The following is an 18,412-nucleotide window of genomic DNA, read 5'->3' as shown; positions in this document are numbered from 1 at the left end:
GAAAAAAATGTTGGCATTTGTTAGAAAAATGTTTTTAATTATTTTTATTGGTTTTTTTTAGTACCCCATTGAGTCTATGGTGCTGCACATGAGAAAAAGGGGTTACATACAGAATACGAATATAGATTTTAATGAACAAACTAACAATGACAGACTGGAACAGAGGGGGAGATGGCCCGGCCCTTGTGGGCCTACAGACTACAGCAGATGTGGTCAAAGTGTGGCCACCGGACCACATGCGAGTTGGCTGTTCTGGGGTGGCCTGCGAACTGGGACAACCCAAGGGCTTTATGCAGTGGCATCCAGCACCACGCGGCTGTCCTCTGCCCGGTGTCTCACTTTCACTAGCATCTGTATCCTCAGGATTCAGATACCAGTGAAATCAATGATGAAACATGGAGCAAATGGCTTTAGCTCCCTCTTCCAACACTGAGCCTGTGCTTCTGAGAGTACAGCAAGTTCATGGGATCTGTGCAGGGAACACCATACTTTGCATGAGGACTGTGTGGGGGATATCATACTGTGCATGGGTGAGGTGGGTACTTCATTCTGCATGTGGGCTGTGTGGGAACATAACAGTGTCTGAGCGGGTGTGTGGGGACATAATACTGTGTAAAGGGGCTTTGTGGGGAGATAATACTGTTTAAGAGGACATTTTATTGCTTTTAGGGATATCCTACTGTGCATGGGTAATGTGTGGGCACATCATTCTGCATGTGGGCTCTGTGGGAAGATAACAGTGTCTGAGGGGCTGTGTGGGGACATAATACTGTGTAACCAGGTTGTGTGGGGTCATAATACTATGTAGGGATCTTTGTGGGGAGAGCATACTGTTTGAGGGGACATTTTACCTCATACTATGTGGGGACATCACACTGTGTGTGGGGACTGTGGGGTCAGCTTATTGTATTTATATAAACTTTATAAAAAGTAATGAATTATATTGCGTTGATTTTCAGGCTACAGATAAGAATACAGGGTACAATAGCCCATATCATCACATGTACATATTAACAGTAGGAGCGAGTCGCCATACTTAATTCTGTTCAATATTAAGTGACACAAATTAATATAAAACAATTATAATAAGAAGAATTAAGTCTCAGTCTCTCATGTGGCCCCTTGGAAAAATTAATTGTCCACACCTGGTCTACAGGTTAATGGGGAAGGAGACAGTAGGTTGGGGGTTTTCAGCAGTTCCGGTAGTGGTGAGATGATAGTGGGGTCATTGCAGGCTGTAGGCTTTCTTGAAGAGATGGGTTTTCAAGTTCCGTCTGAAAGTTCTGGATAATCAGACGTGTTGGGGCACAGAATTGAAGAGGATGGGGGATATTCAGTATTGGAAAAATCTGTCCTGAGTACAGATTTTACCCATTAAATGAGAATGAAAGATCTGTCCAGTAGGAGATCTGATAAAATACTGTTTATTACACAGTTGCTTATTTTCATGTGAACTATTGATTTTTGAAATAAAAATTAAATGACGATTACTCTTCAATGAAGCAATTAAAACATCTCAGATGTGGCTTCTGCCGCAGAAAGTAAGTGCTCATATAAATATTGATGTCGCAATCCCTTGTTCTTTTCTAGCAAATTAAGACTTTCCTAAAGCAAAGTGTTGCAGCATAACCCGCGTGTTCTCTGATTGTGCCGGGTAAGTAGATTAATGACAGCGATGTGAACTGCCAGCCTCACAGTGGAAGTCATGCTTGGAACACTTACAGTTAGATTAATCTCTGCGTGGCACCGTGCCGACCTTTGCAGCGACCTACACAGACGTATCCTACTCCTGCAGGACAAACATATTTTTTTTACTGCAGGTCCTGACATTGCATTGAGTTTGCATATCTCATACATTAGGTAACTAAACTCAAATTTATCAGTCAAGGGCAAATGGAAGGCTAGAAGATCTCACAGAATATGATACACCGCTGAAGCTGGCATCATGCAGACTGGATATCCACAGCATGGGGCCGCCCGCTGCTCAGCTGACATTATCCTGATTATCTGTGTAGTATTTAAAGGAGAATAGCTTACACTGAGCACTTATGCTGAATGCATCAATAGGGCTCCATTCAGCTGGCATATGGAAAAAATTCTCTGTGGGAAAAACTGGGTCGGTATAACCCTTTTTTCGCATTGTATAGGACGTCACCCATTTATCCGGCTTACAGACGCTGCATTGTGCCAGGGAAAAAGTTCTTCTCTGTTTTATTTAAATCTCTGACTTGACTCCTGACTTTTCTACCTTGCGCTGCCTGCCCTGACCCTGTGCCTGGCTCACAGATCTGCAAGAGTTGTGTCTGATCTGACCCTGGCTTATACATGATTACGCCTCCGATACTAAACTCCAGCCTGTCGTAACATCAATTATTGCCAACAGTGACTATTCTGGGTAGAAAACTGTGATTCCCATAGCGGAAAGCTGAATAACAGCTCGTTCTCTAGACTTTGCTCCCTAAAAGCCATGGCCCCCTCTCCAAGAAGTGTGTTTGAGCTTCTATACCTTTGACGGCAAAGGCCTCTTGCGCCATCAAAGTTACAAAGAAAAATATTATAAAAATGTGTATAATTTGCACACATTAGAACATACTGCATAAACGTTGCACTAAAGAATACACACCGCACACTAGTCAATTATTAGAAGGACACAAGCCACACACCAATCACATAGAGCAGCACATATGACATGACATATTGGATATTGGTTGTGACTACCTAAAACACAGATGGGATGAGCTACCGCATTGACCAAAACTCGAGAGGCTACGAGCGCTTCTTTGATCATATACTTAGGCTACACTCCCATGTCCAGTAATCATCAGCTAGAACGGATCCAGCAGCAAACCATTAACAAAAAAGTTGTGGAGACACAACTTTTTTGTCCAGTTAAAAACATTTTTTGCAACTGGATCCGTTTTTATAACATTGTAGTCTACGGAAAACTGATCAGTTAAATAGCCGTTTTGTTCCAATTGAAACTGATCCAGTGAGCAAAAGAACGAATCCTTTCCAAATGAAAGAAATATGGTTTGGCTATTCATCTGATCAGTTTTCCATAGATTTCAATGTTAAAAAAAACGGATCCAGTTGAAATCAGTTGTTTTTTAGCTGGACAAACAAATTGTGTCTGCACAACTTTTTTGTTAACGGATTGATGCTGGATCTGTTCTAACTGATGATTACCCTGCTATAGCTTTTGTCCAGCTCAGGTTTCCCTATACTGAATGTTATACCAAAAGGGAGAAACCAACATTCGATATATATACCAAAAGGGATTAATGTCCATGCATAAAATATAAGTAGCATGAAAGTTGTCAGAGGGTAGTCACTTTTGTAGACAACAGTGAACATAGTAATGTCTGCAGGTATGACTACTGTCCTTCTACTACAAACTCTATATGTAATGTTACAAGGCAGAGGTCCACAACCTTTCTGACCTTGAGAGCCACATCCAGCTATGAAAGAGGGTCGTGAGCCACATTTAGCTCTGAGAGAGGGTCGTAAGCCACAACCAGCTCCTTCCTCACTCACAGTAGTGACACCCAGAGCCCCCATTACCGGTATAATGACAACGAAAGCTTTTCCACTGAAATCACACCAAGGCAGTATGTCAAGCTCCACAGTTTCCTGTCTCACCCCATTTAGATCTGATCTTCTGTACAGGGCTACACACAAAAGTCACCATTTAAAGATCTTCTCTTAATAGTTATTTACACCTGTTGCTAATGCACCAAGCTGGCAGACAGTCGTGAGTCACACATCACAGGCCAGAGAGCGCCATGTGGCTCCCGAGCTACAGGTTGGAGACCCCTGCTATGAGGGTTCGCCCCCTGAAAAAGGCACTAAAAAGTATCCCTACTGACATCCCTGCAAAATATACTCTCTAGTAGCTTTCATCCTGCCACACACTTATACAGATGACCAACAATTAATAGTTCTTGTTCTTTTACTGTTCGCAAATGTTTCACATCCAAATATGCCACATGACTTTTGGCTAGAGTTGAGTTAATCGATTTGAGGCCACTTAAATTTTTCTTCGAAATTCAAGAAAAATTAAATTCACCAGAATCCAAATTTTTTACCATTTGCTTTGGGACAATCTAGCAAAATGGCAGCCGGACGGTCTTCATTTGGCTGCATTACAAAAGGTTGGGAAAGGGTTTATAAACATGCATACTGACCTCTCCTAGTCCTTTTCCATACCTCTCCCACCACAGCCAGTCCTTCAGTCGGCACTTCTGTCTTCTTTATTCTAACTTTGTTCCAGTTGAGTCTTCCATTCACTAGGCCCCATGCAGCCCATGTGGAGCCGAACGTCAACGACATGTGTTGTTCTAAACGGGACTGCTTTTGATAGCGTGGAGCCTAGTGAACAGACGAAACAGCCAGAAGGAAAGTTGGGGGTGGAAGGGTTGATTTGGGGAGGATCAGTGGCATTTGGACAGGTACGGGAGGGCTGAGGAGTGGTGAGCATATGGTTTTATTTTTTTTCATCCCTTCCTGGCCATTTTGTCTTGCTTATAATTTATTTGATGCAAAGAGAATTTTGCACCACAAATAGAATTTCAGGAGATTCACTCAACTCTTGTTTTGATGCTCAAAAAGCAATATAAGCCTTGTCCAGTACCATAAAAGCAACCTGGTCAGGCACTTCAAAATATAAAATCTATGATACCAAAGTGCAATAGATTCCCTTATCTGCATAGCCAATGCCCCATTTAAAACAAATAGACCAAAAAAATAATTTTGAAGACATAAATCAAAAAAACAATTAGCTCACTTGCTGACATATTTAAGGTAAAAATCTGAATATGAAATTGAAAAGATTGTGCTAAACTCTCATTCAGACGGCCCTAAACCCCAGTATGGACCGTGATGCATAGACTGTCCCTGGGGCTCTTGACCCAAACTCGACAGCCTCATGGGCTTATAAGTGGATGCTGACTTCTGGCAGAAGACCGGACTGGTCAACATGGACACTACTCGCGTCATGCTACACAGACATCAGAATGAGACTTAAAGGAGTTGTCTCACGAACACAGTACATTTTAATTAGTAGATCTTAGAATAAAAATAAATTCTGTACTTGGATTTGTTAAAAAAAATGTTCCTGTGCTGAGATAATCTTATAAACTTGCCCTATGTAATTTTGGTGTCTGACTGTACAGGAACATGGTCTGATCATACCACATCTCCTGGGCTGGGGAGGAAGTAAAATACTATACAGATATTACAGCATGGGATCACAGTTGCTGTTTTTTGTTAAGAAAAACATTTTCCTGCCTAGTTAAAAACTTGTTTTACCTTGCATAAAGAATCAGCTGTGATCCCTGTTATGACCTGGTGGTTAAGGAGCAACATGGGACGAGCTCTGAGGAGGTGGTATCTGTACTGACCGCAGTTCCTGATCCTAACACCAACACTAGAAGTAGCCGTGGTATGTTCCTGTCACTCCCTAGACACCTCGTCACAGCCTGAGAACTAACTACCCCTAAAGATTTAAACAGAAAGCTATGTTGCCTCAGAGAAAATCCCCAAAAGAAAAGATAGCCCCCCCCACAAATATTGACTGTGAGTGGAGAGGGAAATGACATACACAGAAATGAAAACAGATTTTAGCAAAGGAGGCCACTACTAATCTAGATAGACAGAACAGGAAAGGATAATGTGCGGTCAGTATTAAAAACTAAAAGTTCACACAGAGTTTACAAAAATAATCTCCACACCGACTCACGGTGTGGAGGGCAAATCTGCTTCCCCAGAGCTTCCAGCTAAGCTGAAAATATCATACTGACAAGCTGGACAAGAAAAAATATAACATGAGCTGAGAATTAAGTCCACAGCAAATGGACAACCAAAAGAACAAGCAAGGACTTATCTTTGCTGAAATGGACAGGCCATCAGAGAAATCCAAGGAGAGATCTGAATCCAACCAAGAAACATTGACAGCTGGCACTGGCTGAAGACTAGAGCCAGGCTAAATAGCAGAGCCAGGAGAGACGATCAGTGGAAGCAGCTGCTAATGCTAAACCCAAGGAGCAGCAGTTCCACTCAAAACCACCAGAAGGAGCCCAAGGGCAGAATTCACAAAAGTGCCATTTACAACCACCGGAGGGAGCCCAAGAACGGAATTCACAACAGATCCCGTGCTGTAATGTTTGTATACTCTCTTTTGTATCCTTCCCTGCTAAGGAGATCTGGTATGATCAGACCATATTCCTTGTACAATCACAAAAAGACTGACTGGCACTTCCAAATTAATGTGAACAGGTGCCAACTAGAAGCAGATACCTCCATATACAATAAACAACGAATTTAGAGAGGTATTCACATTAGACACATTAGGACCCATTAGTTTTGAGACCACCTTGTCGTTGGTTGATGGGCATGCATGAATTGGCCATGTGCTACGTGTCTCATTTTTTCCTAGTATCCAGAAGCCATATTGCTATTCATAGTTCATATATTTCACATTGACATGCTTTAGCACTACAGAGTGCAACTTTTTTTGTTTATTTCATGTTCCTGTACAGTCAGACACTGAAATTACACAGGGGCAAGTTTATAAGATTATCTCAGCATAGGAACATTTTTTTTTTTAAATACATCCAATTGTTGAACTTATTTTTATTTTAAGACCTAGTGATTAAATTAAAATGTACTTTTTTGTGGGAACACCCTTTAAATTTAGCAAATCGAACACAGTATACAAACAAGAATACATCAAACGCCTGTTTTACATGTAGAATAGATCACACATGTGAAGGTACAACCTGACATCTATACATGTTATACATAAATAGTAATTACATGATATTTCAGAAATACATTAGTCATAGTAAATACATTTCACTTTAAATTAATTTTACCAAATGCTTCTGCACTAAAAATGTTACAAGGCATTTCTTATATAAGTATTAATGTATTTCTCCTACCTCCAGTGGTGCTGACCAGTAAAGATCCAGACGATGTGTTTGTTGGTAGTTTTCCATTGTTTAGCTGTTTTACTCTTTTTAGATGGGACTTTCCATTGTAATGAATCTGTGCCTGGGCTGCAGAGTTCAGCTGAATGTTGCACACTTCACATAACGAATATAAGATCTTTTTCTTTTCACTAGAGAATGGGCAGTCCGTCCTGTCTGTCCAAGTCACTTTTTCCTCAAAGCACCGTAAAAACATTGCCGCACTCATCCTTCCATTTTCTTGCCCGCAATCAGGACTCAATGACCGCTTCATACCTGCAAAATTAAAACATTGATTTCTTTAATGAAAACACAGTTTTTTTAAACAAATGAATAGCAAAATGATGAATAAAGAAAACAATGAAGTGTAGGTTTTGTATATATACCTATTTATTTGATGACATTTATTTACATAATATAGATAGCTAGATAGACAGACAGAAAGATAGAGATAGATATTAGATAGATAGGAGATAGATATGGGATAGATGATAGATAGATAGATAGATAGATAGATAGATAGATAGATAGATAGATAGATAGATAGATAGATAGATACATAGATTCACCATCCGCGACTCTGCATGATTGATAGGTTTAACCCCTTAATGACAGAGTCGATTTGTACCTTAACCCCTGCATGACCCCAGCTTTTTTCAGTTTTGCGTTTTCCTTTATCACTCCCCTCCTTCCCAGAGCCATAACGTTTTTATTTTTCCATCAATATGGCCATGTTAGAGCTTATTTTTTGTGGGACAAGTTGTACTTTTGAACGACATCATTAGTTTTTGCATGTCATGTACTAGAAAACAGGAAACAAATTCCAAGTGCGGCGAAATTGCAAAAAAAAGTGCAATCCCACACTTGTTTTTTGCTTGTACTTTTTGATAGGTTCACTAAGTACTAAAACTGCCAGCCATTATGATTCTCCAGGTCATTATGAGTTCATATCTATCCTGGATACTCAAGACGTCCCTCTAGCATATGTCTCCAGTATACACTTGACCATTGTTGTGAATTATGCCAAAATATTATCCTCAGCATTTATGTATATACTTCTTTTTTTGTAAAATATTTCTATTTTTGTTATGATTTTCATTGTCACATTTTGTTATGTTTCACATGTAGTTACTGACGAAGGTCCAAGTGTGGGACCGAAACGTTTAATTTGTACCACTACAATAAAACTCACGCTAAAGGCAACAAGTTGAGTGCTAGGTTCTTTTTGATTATGGATTATGAGTTCATAGACACCAAGATGTCTAGGTTATTTTTTGTCTAAGTGGTAAAAAAAATTCCAAACTTTGCTTAAAAAAAAAAATTGCACAATTTTCCGATACCCGTAGCGTTTCCATTTTTTGTGATCTGGGGTCGGGTGAGGGCTAATTTTTTGCGTGCCGAGCTGGGGTTTTTAGTGATACCGTTTTGGTGCAGATACGTTCTTTTGGTAGCCCGCTATTGCATTTTAATGCAATGTCGCGGCTACCAAAAAAAGTAATTCTGGCTTTTAGAATTTTTTTCTCGCTGCGCTGTTTAGCGAACAGGTAAAACCATTTTTTATTGATAGATCGAGCGATTCTGAATGTGGCGATACCAAATATGTGTATATTTGATTTTTTTATTGTTTTATTCTGAATGGGGCAAAACGGGGGTGATTTAAACTTGTATTTTTATTATTTTTTTTCATATTTTTATTTTTTTACCTTTGCCATGCTTCAATAGCCTCCATGGGAGGCTAGAAGCTGGCATAGCCTGATCGGCTCTGCTATATAGGAGCGATTGTGCAGTTCGCTCCTATGTAGTAGAATTGCTGCATTGCTATGAGCGCTGACCACAGGGTGGCACTCACAGCAATCCGGCATCAACAACCATAGAGGTCTTTATTAGACCTCTGGTTGTCATGCCGACGCATCGCTGACCGCCGATCACGTGACGGGGGTCAGCGATGCGCTCATTTCCGGCCTGATGGCTGGAAGCGCTAGTTAAGTGCAGCGCTTGACAGCGGCATTTAACTAGTTAAACTAGTTAGCGCCGCTGTTGCCGCTACTTTACTTTAGAACCAATTTGTCTTATTTTCACAAGTATAAAAAGAGAAAATTTCTCCTAAATACGCCGATGCCCCGTATATGGGATAAACCACTGTTTGGGCGCACGGCAGAGCTTGGAAGAGAAGGAGCGCCGTTTGACTTTTTCAATACAGAATTGTCTGGAATTGAGATTGGACGCCATGTCGCATTTGGAGAGCCCCTGATGTGCCTAAAAAGTAGAAACCCCCCACAAGTGACAACATTTTGGAACTAGACCTCTGAAAGAACTTATCTAGATGTGTGGTGAGTACTTTGAATGCAGAGCCGTGAAAATAAAAAATCATTTTTTTTCCACAAAAAATTATTTTTATAGCCTGCAATTTTTTTATTTTCACAAGGGTAAATGAGAAATTGAACCCAAAAAGTTGTCGTCCAATTAGTCCTGTGTACGCTGATGCCCCTTATGGCAGAGCTCAGAAGGGAGGGAGTACAATTTGACTTTTTGATCGCAAAATTTTCTGGAATCAATGGTGGCACCATGTCGCGTTTGGAGACCCCTGATGTACCTAAACAGTGGAAAAACCCCATTTCTAATGCCAACCCTAATCTTAACACACCCCTAACCCTAATTCCAACCCTAACATAATCCTAATCACAACATTAACCCCAACACACCCCTAACCCTAATCCCAACCCTAACCATAACTCCAATCATGGTTAATAACGGCGATTGCAACCCGGGGATCGGTAAAAACCGACCTGAATCATGTTCTCTGGGGTTTCGGCTACCCTCGGCAGCTCTGGGGGGGTGCTATACACTTTTTCCACAGCGCCGTGGTTTAAGTACCCTTAACTACCGCCATTAAAAGGCGTATTGACAGTTGTTAAGGGGTTAAAGCGTGTTTTGTCCAAAACACCACAGCGTTTCAGAATGAAACATGGGTAACATAACATACAAGGCTGAGAATTCAATCCAAACAGAGCTCCAAAGTGAGCACTGTCAATCAACATAATGGGAGGTGCACAGAATGGTAACTGTGGGGGCAGATTATGGCACGGAGCACCAAGAACCCTTCACTTACATAGTGTGAGGCAGCAACTGGTGTTATTTACGAGGGTCGCTATGTGTCCCCCAGGATGCATTCAGAAGCGTATTAGATCTGCTGGGGTGCCTTGTGGTCACAGCAGGATGCCTGTGAGTCACAAGGCAAAATAAAAGTAAGCATGAACCTGGTCAAGTTGTTTGGCCAAGGCATTGTTCAGGAAAACCCGTTATGGGTTTCTATTTTTGAAATGGACTGCAGGAAGGTAGTGGGTTCAGTCCATTTCCTCCAGGCCGGATCTTACAAGTGGCCCATGGTCACAGTTTCCAATTTAGAAATAACCCTACAGGAAGGGTTTGGCTGTGTCAGTGAGGAGTTTGCATGATGTAGAGCAGACAGTTCTGCAAAAGCTCAGCCTGTGTGAGAGAACACAGAGCCCAGCGGAGGGAACTCCTGGCACCCCACAGCGTAATACAGGGGTGCGGTCACCCTTGGCAACTGGACCAATTTATAGACTGTTTTGTTTACCAGCTGTGATCCAGAGGGTACCGTTTCTTTTGTTTGTGAGTTTTTGGACATTAATAAATCTCATATACTTATTTGACTTGCTATTTTTTGGATATAGTTGAGACGAATGTCTTACTTCAGAGCACCATCAACAGTTGGGCACAAACCTATTACCTACAACTTAGCAATACAAATAGGGAGCGAAAGCCATAAAATACTGAATAAACTGTACAGATAGTATGTGACAGGACAACTGTGGAGAAGATTAGTGCATGAGGAAAATAGAATAGTGTCACACATGGTTTTTCAGGGAAATTGGAGGCTTTAGAGTAGTTTCAGGCTAATCGCTATTTGCAAATACAGACTACAAAAGCTAAAAGTGGTGTGCACCTGCCAATAATAAGTGTACATGAGCTATTTACACACAATGTTTCATGTAATATATGCTGCAATCAGTGGTGGACTGCTAATAGCGGAAGATCTCGCAACCTCTATGGGACCTGAGGCCAGTACCGGCCTTCCCCCTGCCTGGAATTATACTTTCACCTGCATCTGGATACAGATATAGCTCAAATCAATGATGAAACAAGGCGTCGTCAGCTCTCTCCTCCATCATTCTCCCTGTGCGTCTGAGCTCTGACGTCTGAGCGCAGCGGGCGCCGATTTTGCAGCGGGGGAACAGGGAGAGGTGAGTAGTTTTCTTTTTTTTTCTGCTGTACTCTTTTGTTTAATGAAGTTTAAAAAAATAAATTCAGGCTACCCCCAAAGTATTTCCACAAAACAATCAAATTTTTGTAAGCACAAAATAAACAGAGGAACCATATAGAGTATAATGCAGACCATACACAGGCGGTAATATTTTAAACTCCTCTTCTAGTATTCTTTATATTATTAGAATGGTTGTATAATAGTTAATTGATTACTAAGAGCTCGTTAATATATTACCCAGTGCTAAATTAGTTCCTGTTAAAAACCTTTCATTACCTACACTTGAAACCAATAAAAGATTGACATGTGCATGTCATGATTTAACGGTAATAAGCAATATTGTAGATGTGAAGGACTAGCACTGAATTCACAAATGTAGTGTGAAATCCCAAAGGTTCACTGTCAATAACCCCAGTAATGGAAAATAAAAGAAAGGGTAATCAGCACTTCTTTAGTTTAATGTTCTGAAACGAGTTGATGAGGACTTGAATTACTGTGTTTTACAGACACAGAGGAATTTTTCTCCATGGAACCTATCTAATTTTCAGATGATTTTCATCTAAAGGGAATGTGTAATCAGTACATGAGCTACTGATTAAATATTTTTTTTATTATTATTATTTTGTATTGCTTATATAGCACTATTATATTCTGCAGCGCTTTACAGACATTATCATCACTGTCCCCATTGGGGCTCACAATCTAAATTCCCTATCAGGATGTCTTTGGAGTGTGGGAAACCAGAGAACAAGGAGGAAACTCAAACATATACAGGGAGTAGATACAAACTACTAGCGGATGTCCTTACTTGGATTTGAACTCAGGACCCCAGCACTGCAAAGCAACAGTGCTAACCACTGAGCCACTATACCATTTTATTAGAAAGGTATTTTTTTAACATTTTGATTTTTGTGTTTTTTTTTCAATTATATTTTGTATTTATGTTTTTTTTTCAATGAAATATATATATATATATATATATATATATATATATATATATAGTGAAAAAAGGAACAGCACAATGCTCACCGGTGGGTGCTTAGCCTCCTGGATAGAATAGTCCATTCATCTACCCAACATGTATGCAAAAATAGAAAAAGAAGGCAGCACTCCAAGTCCCTGAAAAGGACTTGGAGTGCTGCCTTCTTTTTCTATTTTATATATATATATATATATATATATATATATATATATATAATGATAATGAAGAAAACTAGAGCAGCACAGCTCCACTGAGCGTACAAATGCAGCAGCGTGGAGTATGTCAGGAGGTGTCAGAACATGCGGCAAAGACCGGAGGTGCTAGCGTGGGAAAATGAGATCCATCACAGAAACAGGTGCAGAGAAACGCCAAAGCACTCACCAATCTTGCAGTTCAGTAATTCTTTATTGCTTCATACAAAACAGTCTTCACGGCACGGGGGAAGGAGGAACAAAGTGCAGGAGTGCGACGGACGAGACAACGGCCGTTTCGCGCTCAGTAATAGCGCTTCAACGGGTCTAAGTCAGAAAGGAAATGACGCCAGTATACATAGGTGAGTACAATTAACCCCCACCTGTGTCGACTTCCCCCCTGACCACAAAAAGTGCACAGTGTTATTAAAAACAAGTAAAAACATATCTTAAAGCACATAGATATATATATAAAACTGTCTAGAAAAGTAAGGATTTATTCCCGAGGTCAAAGTCTCTCGCATCATATGTGATAAATCACAAAGACGCTACATGCGGCGTCATTTTTGAACGTTGTTATTCTTCTTAATGTCACGCTCAAACATCTCAAAAAAATCTGTCAAGGGAAGGAAAACATGCAGAAATTTGAATAAATGTATTGGTCCAATACACAGTGAACGGAACTAGAAAAAGAACACCCAAATAGTTAATGCATCCTAATATCACAAATGCCTCAAAGAAAAATGGACATGTCTATTCTGTCGTTCATCCCAGCTGGGCCAGTGGCTCGTGTTCGCATAATCCATCTGGCCTCTGTGCGTAGTAATAATCTGTGGAGATCACCTCCCTGTGCTGGGAGTGAAACTCTTTCCACCCCTGCAAAGGTTAACACTTCAGGATTCCCTCCATGGCTCTCTCTCACATGTTGCATCAGTCTGGGGACACCTTTCCCTGACGAGACCGATTTAAGGTGTTCTCTAAAACGTATGTATAATTTGCGGATGGTTTTGCCAATATAAAATCTCTTGCAAGGACAGAACAAAACATATACCACATAATCTGTCTTGCAAGAGATAAATTGCTGTACAACATGCGTGATGGGGCCAATACTGATAGTCTGACCTACAATATGGGACCGGCAATGTCGGCAGTGGCCGCACCGAAAATTGCCTTTAGGAACAGACCGTTCTAGCCAAGTGACATGATTATTGGTTAACCAACTATGTACCAAGGTGTCTCTCAGACGAGTACCTCGTCTAGTAGAGACTAATGGGCCTCCTGTGGTTTTACCCGTAAGTTCCCTGTCTCTCTCAAGAATGTGCCAGTGTTTACGAATCACAGATCTATTCTCCCGATCTAGTGGGCTATATTGGAAACAAAAGGTGAATCGCTGCTCGGAACCGGCAGGAGCCTCGGTGCGTGGATGTGTAATCCCGGTTTCGGCACGACTCACCGCTGACTCCAATACCTCCTCCGGGTACCCCCTTTCTCGAAATCTGGTAAGAAGCTCTTTGGATTGTTTTCTGTAACCCTTCTGAGTATTGTTGGTACGTCGGGTTCTTACTAGCTGACTATATGGCAGTGACCTTTTAGTGTGGTAGGGATGGAAACTATTATAATGTAAAAAGGAATTAACCGCAGTTGGTTTCCTAAAAACAGAAGTCTTTAGGCCATCAACTGACACCTCAACTGAGACGTCTAAAAAATCAAGACTAGAACCTCCAAAATTGTAGGTGAATGACAAGCCCATAGTATTACAATTATTGAGATAGGTGACAAATGACTCAAATTCAGTTTCTGTGCCATCCCACACTACAAAAAGGTCATCCACAAATCTCACAAAAAATTGAATGTGTCTCAAGAACCTGTTATTGCCCGAATAGAGATAGTCTTCTTCGAAGACAGCCATATACAGGTTTGCAAACGTGCATGCGACCGGGGTCCCCATGGCAGTCCCAGTGGTCTGTCTATACCAATCATCCGCAAAAAAGAAGGCATTGTGTGTAAGTATGAAATCTAAACCTCCACATACAAAATCAATGTACTCTGGACTTTTGTCAGTAGTACGCAAAATGCGTTTTATAGTGTCTACACCAAGTCTCTGGGGGATGTTGGTATATAGACTGACCACATCGATGGACGCCAGGGAGAACCCCGGCCGCCATTCAAAACCCTGTATTTGATTCAAAAAAGAATTCGTGTCCTTGATATATGATGGGACATCGACCAGGAGAGGGCGTAGGAGCCAATCAATATATTGAGATAGGGGCTCCGTTAAAGACCCAATACCTGCCACAATAGGTCTCCCAGAGGGAGCTGTGAGAGATTTGTGGATTTTAGGGAGGTAGTACCAATGAGGTCTAATCGGAAAATTGGGAAGCAGTTTTTCGGCCTTCCTTTGTGGGATGACTCCATTTTCCACTGCCTTCCTAAGAAAAGTGCACAACTCTCCCTTGAATCTAACAGTGGGGTCGCTCTGTAATTTGGTATAAATCGATTTGTCAGATAATTGCCGTTCAGCTTCAGCTACATAAACCTCTCTAGGTAACAGGACGATTTTACCGCCTTTATCGGCGGGACGGAAGATGACATCAGTCCATCCTGCCATCTCTTTCAGAGCCTTAGTCTCCTCTTGAGTTAAATTAAGGGGAGCTTGTTTGTACATTAAGGCTTCTATGTCTTTTAAGACAAGACTTTCGAACAAGTCAATCATATTGCCCGGGGAGGTGGGGGGCATGTATGAAGAGGGAATACCACCAAGGAACCAATCAGTGGGAGAAAAATATTGGCCTCAGTCAGGGCTTGTGTGCCACTCCTGACTCCTGTGTGTGCCATCTCTCACTCAGTGGGCCATAGAAAGCCTATTAATTTTTTTGCTTGATTTGGGTTCTAAAATCTACCTGAAAAAAAATCACTACATCAATCAGTGGGAGAAAAATATTGGCCTCAGTCAGGGCTTGTGTGCCACTCCTGACTCCTGTGTGTGCCATCTCTCACTCAGTGGGCCATAGAAAGCCTATTAATTTTTTTGCTTGATTTGGGTTCTAAAATCTACCTGAAAAAAAAAACACTACATCAATCAGTGGGAGAAAAATATTGGCCTCAGTCAGGGCTTGTGTGCCACTCCTGACTCCTGTGTGTGCCATCTCTCACTCAGTGGGCCATAGAAAGCCTATTAATTTTTTTGCTTGATTTGGGTTCTAAAATCTACCTGAAAAAAAAACACTACATCAATCAGTGGGAGAAAAATATTGGCCTCAGTCAGGGCTTGTGTGCCACTCCTGACTCCTGTGTGTGCCATCTCTCACTCAGTGGGCCATAGAAAGCCTATTAATTTTTTTGCTTGATTTGGGTTCTAAAATCTACCTGAAAAAAAAATCACTACATCAATCAGTGGGAGAAAAATATTGGCCTCAGTCAGGGCTTGTGTGCCACTCCTGACTCCTGTGTGTGCCATCTCTCACTCAGTGGGCCAAAGAAAGCCTATTTATTTTTTATTATTTGGTTTCTAAAGTCTCCCTGAAAAATAAAAAAAAAATAAAACAGTGGGAGATTAATATTGCCCTTTCTGCTTGTGTGCCACTCCTGACTCCTGTGTGTGCCATCTCTCACTCAGTGGGCCATAGAAAGCCTATTTATTTTTTATTATTTGGTTTCTAAAGTCTCCCTGAAAAAGAAAAAAAAATAAAACAGTGGGAGATTAATATTGCCCTTTCTGCTTGTGTGCCACTCCTGACTCCTGTGTGTGCCATCTCTCACTCAGTGGGCCATAGAAAGCCTATTTATTTTTTATTATTTGGTTTCTAAAGTCTCCCTGAAAAAGAAAAAAAAAAGAAAACAGTGGGAGATTAATATTGCCCTTTCTGCTTGTGTGCCACTCCTGACTCCTGTGTGTGCCATCTCTCACTCAGTGGGCCATAGAAAGCCTATTTATTTTTTATTATTTGGTTTCTAAAGTCTCCCTGAAAAAGAAAAAAAAAATAAAACAGTGGGAGATTAATATTGACATTTGTGCTTGAGTGACAGTCCTGACTCCTGTGTGTGCCATCTCTCACTCAGTGGGCCATAGAAAGCCTATTAATTTTTTTGCTTGATTTGGGTTCTAAAATCTACCTGAAAAAAAATCACTACATCAATCAGTGGGAGAAAAATATTGGCCTCAGTCAGGGCTTGTGTGCCACTCCTGACTCCTGTGTGTGCCATCTCTCACTCAGTGGGCCATAGAAAGCCTATTTATTTTTTATTATTTGGTTTCTAAAGTCTCCCTGAAAAAGAAAAAAAAAGAAAACAGTGGGAGATTAATATTGCCGTTTCTGCTTGTGTGCCACTCCTGACTCCTGTGTGTGCCATCTCTCACTCAGTGGGCCATAGAAAGCCTATTTATTTTTTATTATTTGGTTTCTAAAGTCTCCCTGAAAAAGAAAAAAAAAAATAACACAGTGGGAGATTAATATTGCCCTTTCTGCTTGTGTGCCACTCCTGACTCCTGTGTGTGCCATCTCTCACTCAGTGGGCCATAGAAAGCCTATTTATTTTTTATTATTTGGTTTCTAAAGTCTCCCTGAAAAATAAAAAAAAAATAAAACAGTGGGAGATTAATATTGCCCTTTCTGCTTGTGTGCCACTCCTGACTCCTGTGTGTGCCATCTCTCACTCAGTGGGCCATAGAAAGCCTATTTATTTTTTATTATTTGGTTTCTAAAGTCTCCCTGAAAAATAAAAAAAAAATAAAACAGTGGGAGATTAATATTGCCCTTTCTGCTTGTGTGCCACTCCTGACTCCTGTGTGTGCCATCTCTCACTCAGTGGGCCATATAAAGCCTATTTATTTTTTATTATTTGGTTTCTAAAGTCTCCCTGAAAAAGAAAAAAAAATAAAACAGTGGGAGTTTAATATTGCCCTTTCTGCTTGTGTGCCACTCCTGACTCCTGTGTGTGCCATCTCTCACTCAGTGGGCCATAGAAAGCCTATTTATTTTTTATTATTTGGTTTCTAAAGTCTCCCTGAAAAAGAAAAAAAAAATAAAACAGTGGGAGATTAATATTGACATTTGTGCTTGAGTGACAGTCCTGCGTGTGTGGCATCTCTGTGATTTGGTGCCACAGAAAACAGAGTGTGTAACATTGTGCCTGATTTTCCTTGTGGTCTCACCAACCTGTTAAGGGATATTGAAATCATACTGAAGTTATAGCTCACCGTGTAAGTTGTTTGACAGCAACAAATAAAGTTACTTTGGTTAAGTTTTTAAAACAATGAGGAAGTCTGGTGCAAGAGGTCGTCGTGGCCGTGGGCGTTCATTGTCAGCTGGTAATGATGGTAGTGGTAGTGGAGCATCAGGTGGTCGTGGGGATAAAAATATTCCACCTAAGTCTGGAGCTGTGGAGCCAGTTTCGTCGTCTGGCTACACAAGGCCTCGAACGCTCTCTTTTCTGGGAGTACGAAAACCGCTTTTAAAGGCGGAGCAGCGACAGCAAGTTTTGGCTTACATTGCAGACTCAGCCTCTAGCTCTTTTGCCTCCTCTTCTGAAACTGGTAAATGTAAAAGCAGCGCGTCGCTTGTGGATGTTCACGGTCAGGGACAAGTCGCTTCCTTGTCCTCTTCAGCAAAAACTACAACAAGAGAGAAGGATGCAGCAGGCGACACAACGGGTTACTCCATGGAGCTCTTTACACATACCGTCCCTGGCTTAGAAAGTGAAACACTTAACAGGCCATGCCCATTACAAGTAGATTCTGACATGGAGTGCACTGATGCACAGCCACAGCCAGAGTACTATGCTGCTCCTTTGACTCAGACCACCACATTGCCCTCTCAGGGTACTGATCCACAATCAGACCCTGATGAGACTATGTTGCCCCGCCACGAACGCTATACCACCGACCGACACAGTGACACAGACGAAGTTGCACACGAGCTCGAAGAGGAGGTAATAGATGACCCAGTTGTTGACCCCGATTGGCAGCCATTGGGGGAACAGGGTGCAGGCG

At 41.2% G+C, this 18,412-nt stretch overlaps 1 protein-coding gene across 2 annotated transcripts in view; it reads right to left on the bottom strand.

The window, feature by feature from the left end:
- Positions 1 to 18,412, bottom strand: part of ZNF385B (zinc finger protein 385B) — a 782,871-nt gene that overhangs the window by 492,475 nt on the left and 271,984 nt on the right. For both annotated transcript variants that reach the window (XM_077272602.1, XM_077272601.1), the window contains one exon: positions 6,939 to 7,241. In XM_077272602.1, the coding sequence (XP_077128717.1) occupies positions 6,939 to 7,239 (301 nt within the window). In that variant the 5' untranslated portion in view covers positions 7,240 to 7,241. The remainder of the gene's footprint in view (positions 1 to 6,938; positions 7,242 to 18,412) is intronic.

Source organism: Ranitomeya variabilis, chromosome 7, assembly GCF_051348905.1.
Source record: "Ranitomeya variabilis isolate aRanVar5 chromosome 7, aRanVar5.hap1, whole genome shotgun sequence".
NCBI classification, from domain to species: domain Eukaryota; kingdom Metazoa; phylum Chordata; class Amphibia; order Anura; family Dendrobatidae; genus Ranitomeya; species Ranitomeya variabilis.
This window is presented reverse-complemented; position numbering and strand designations above follow the sequence as displayed.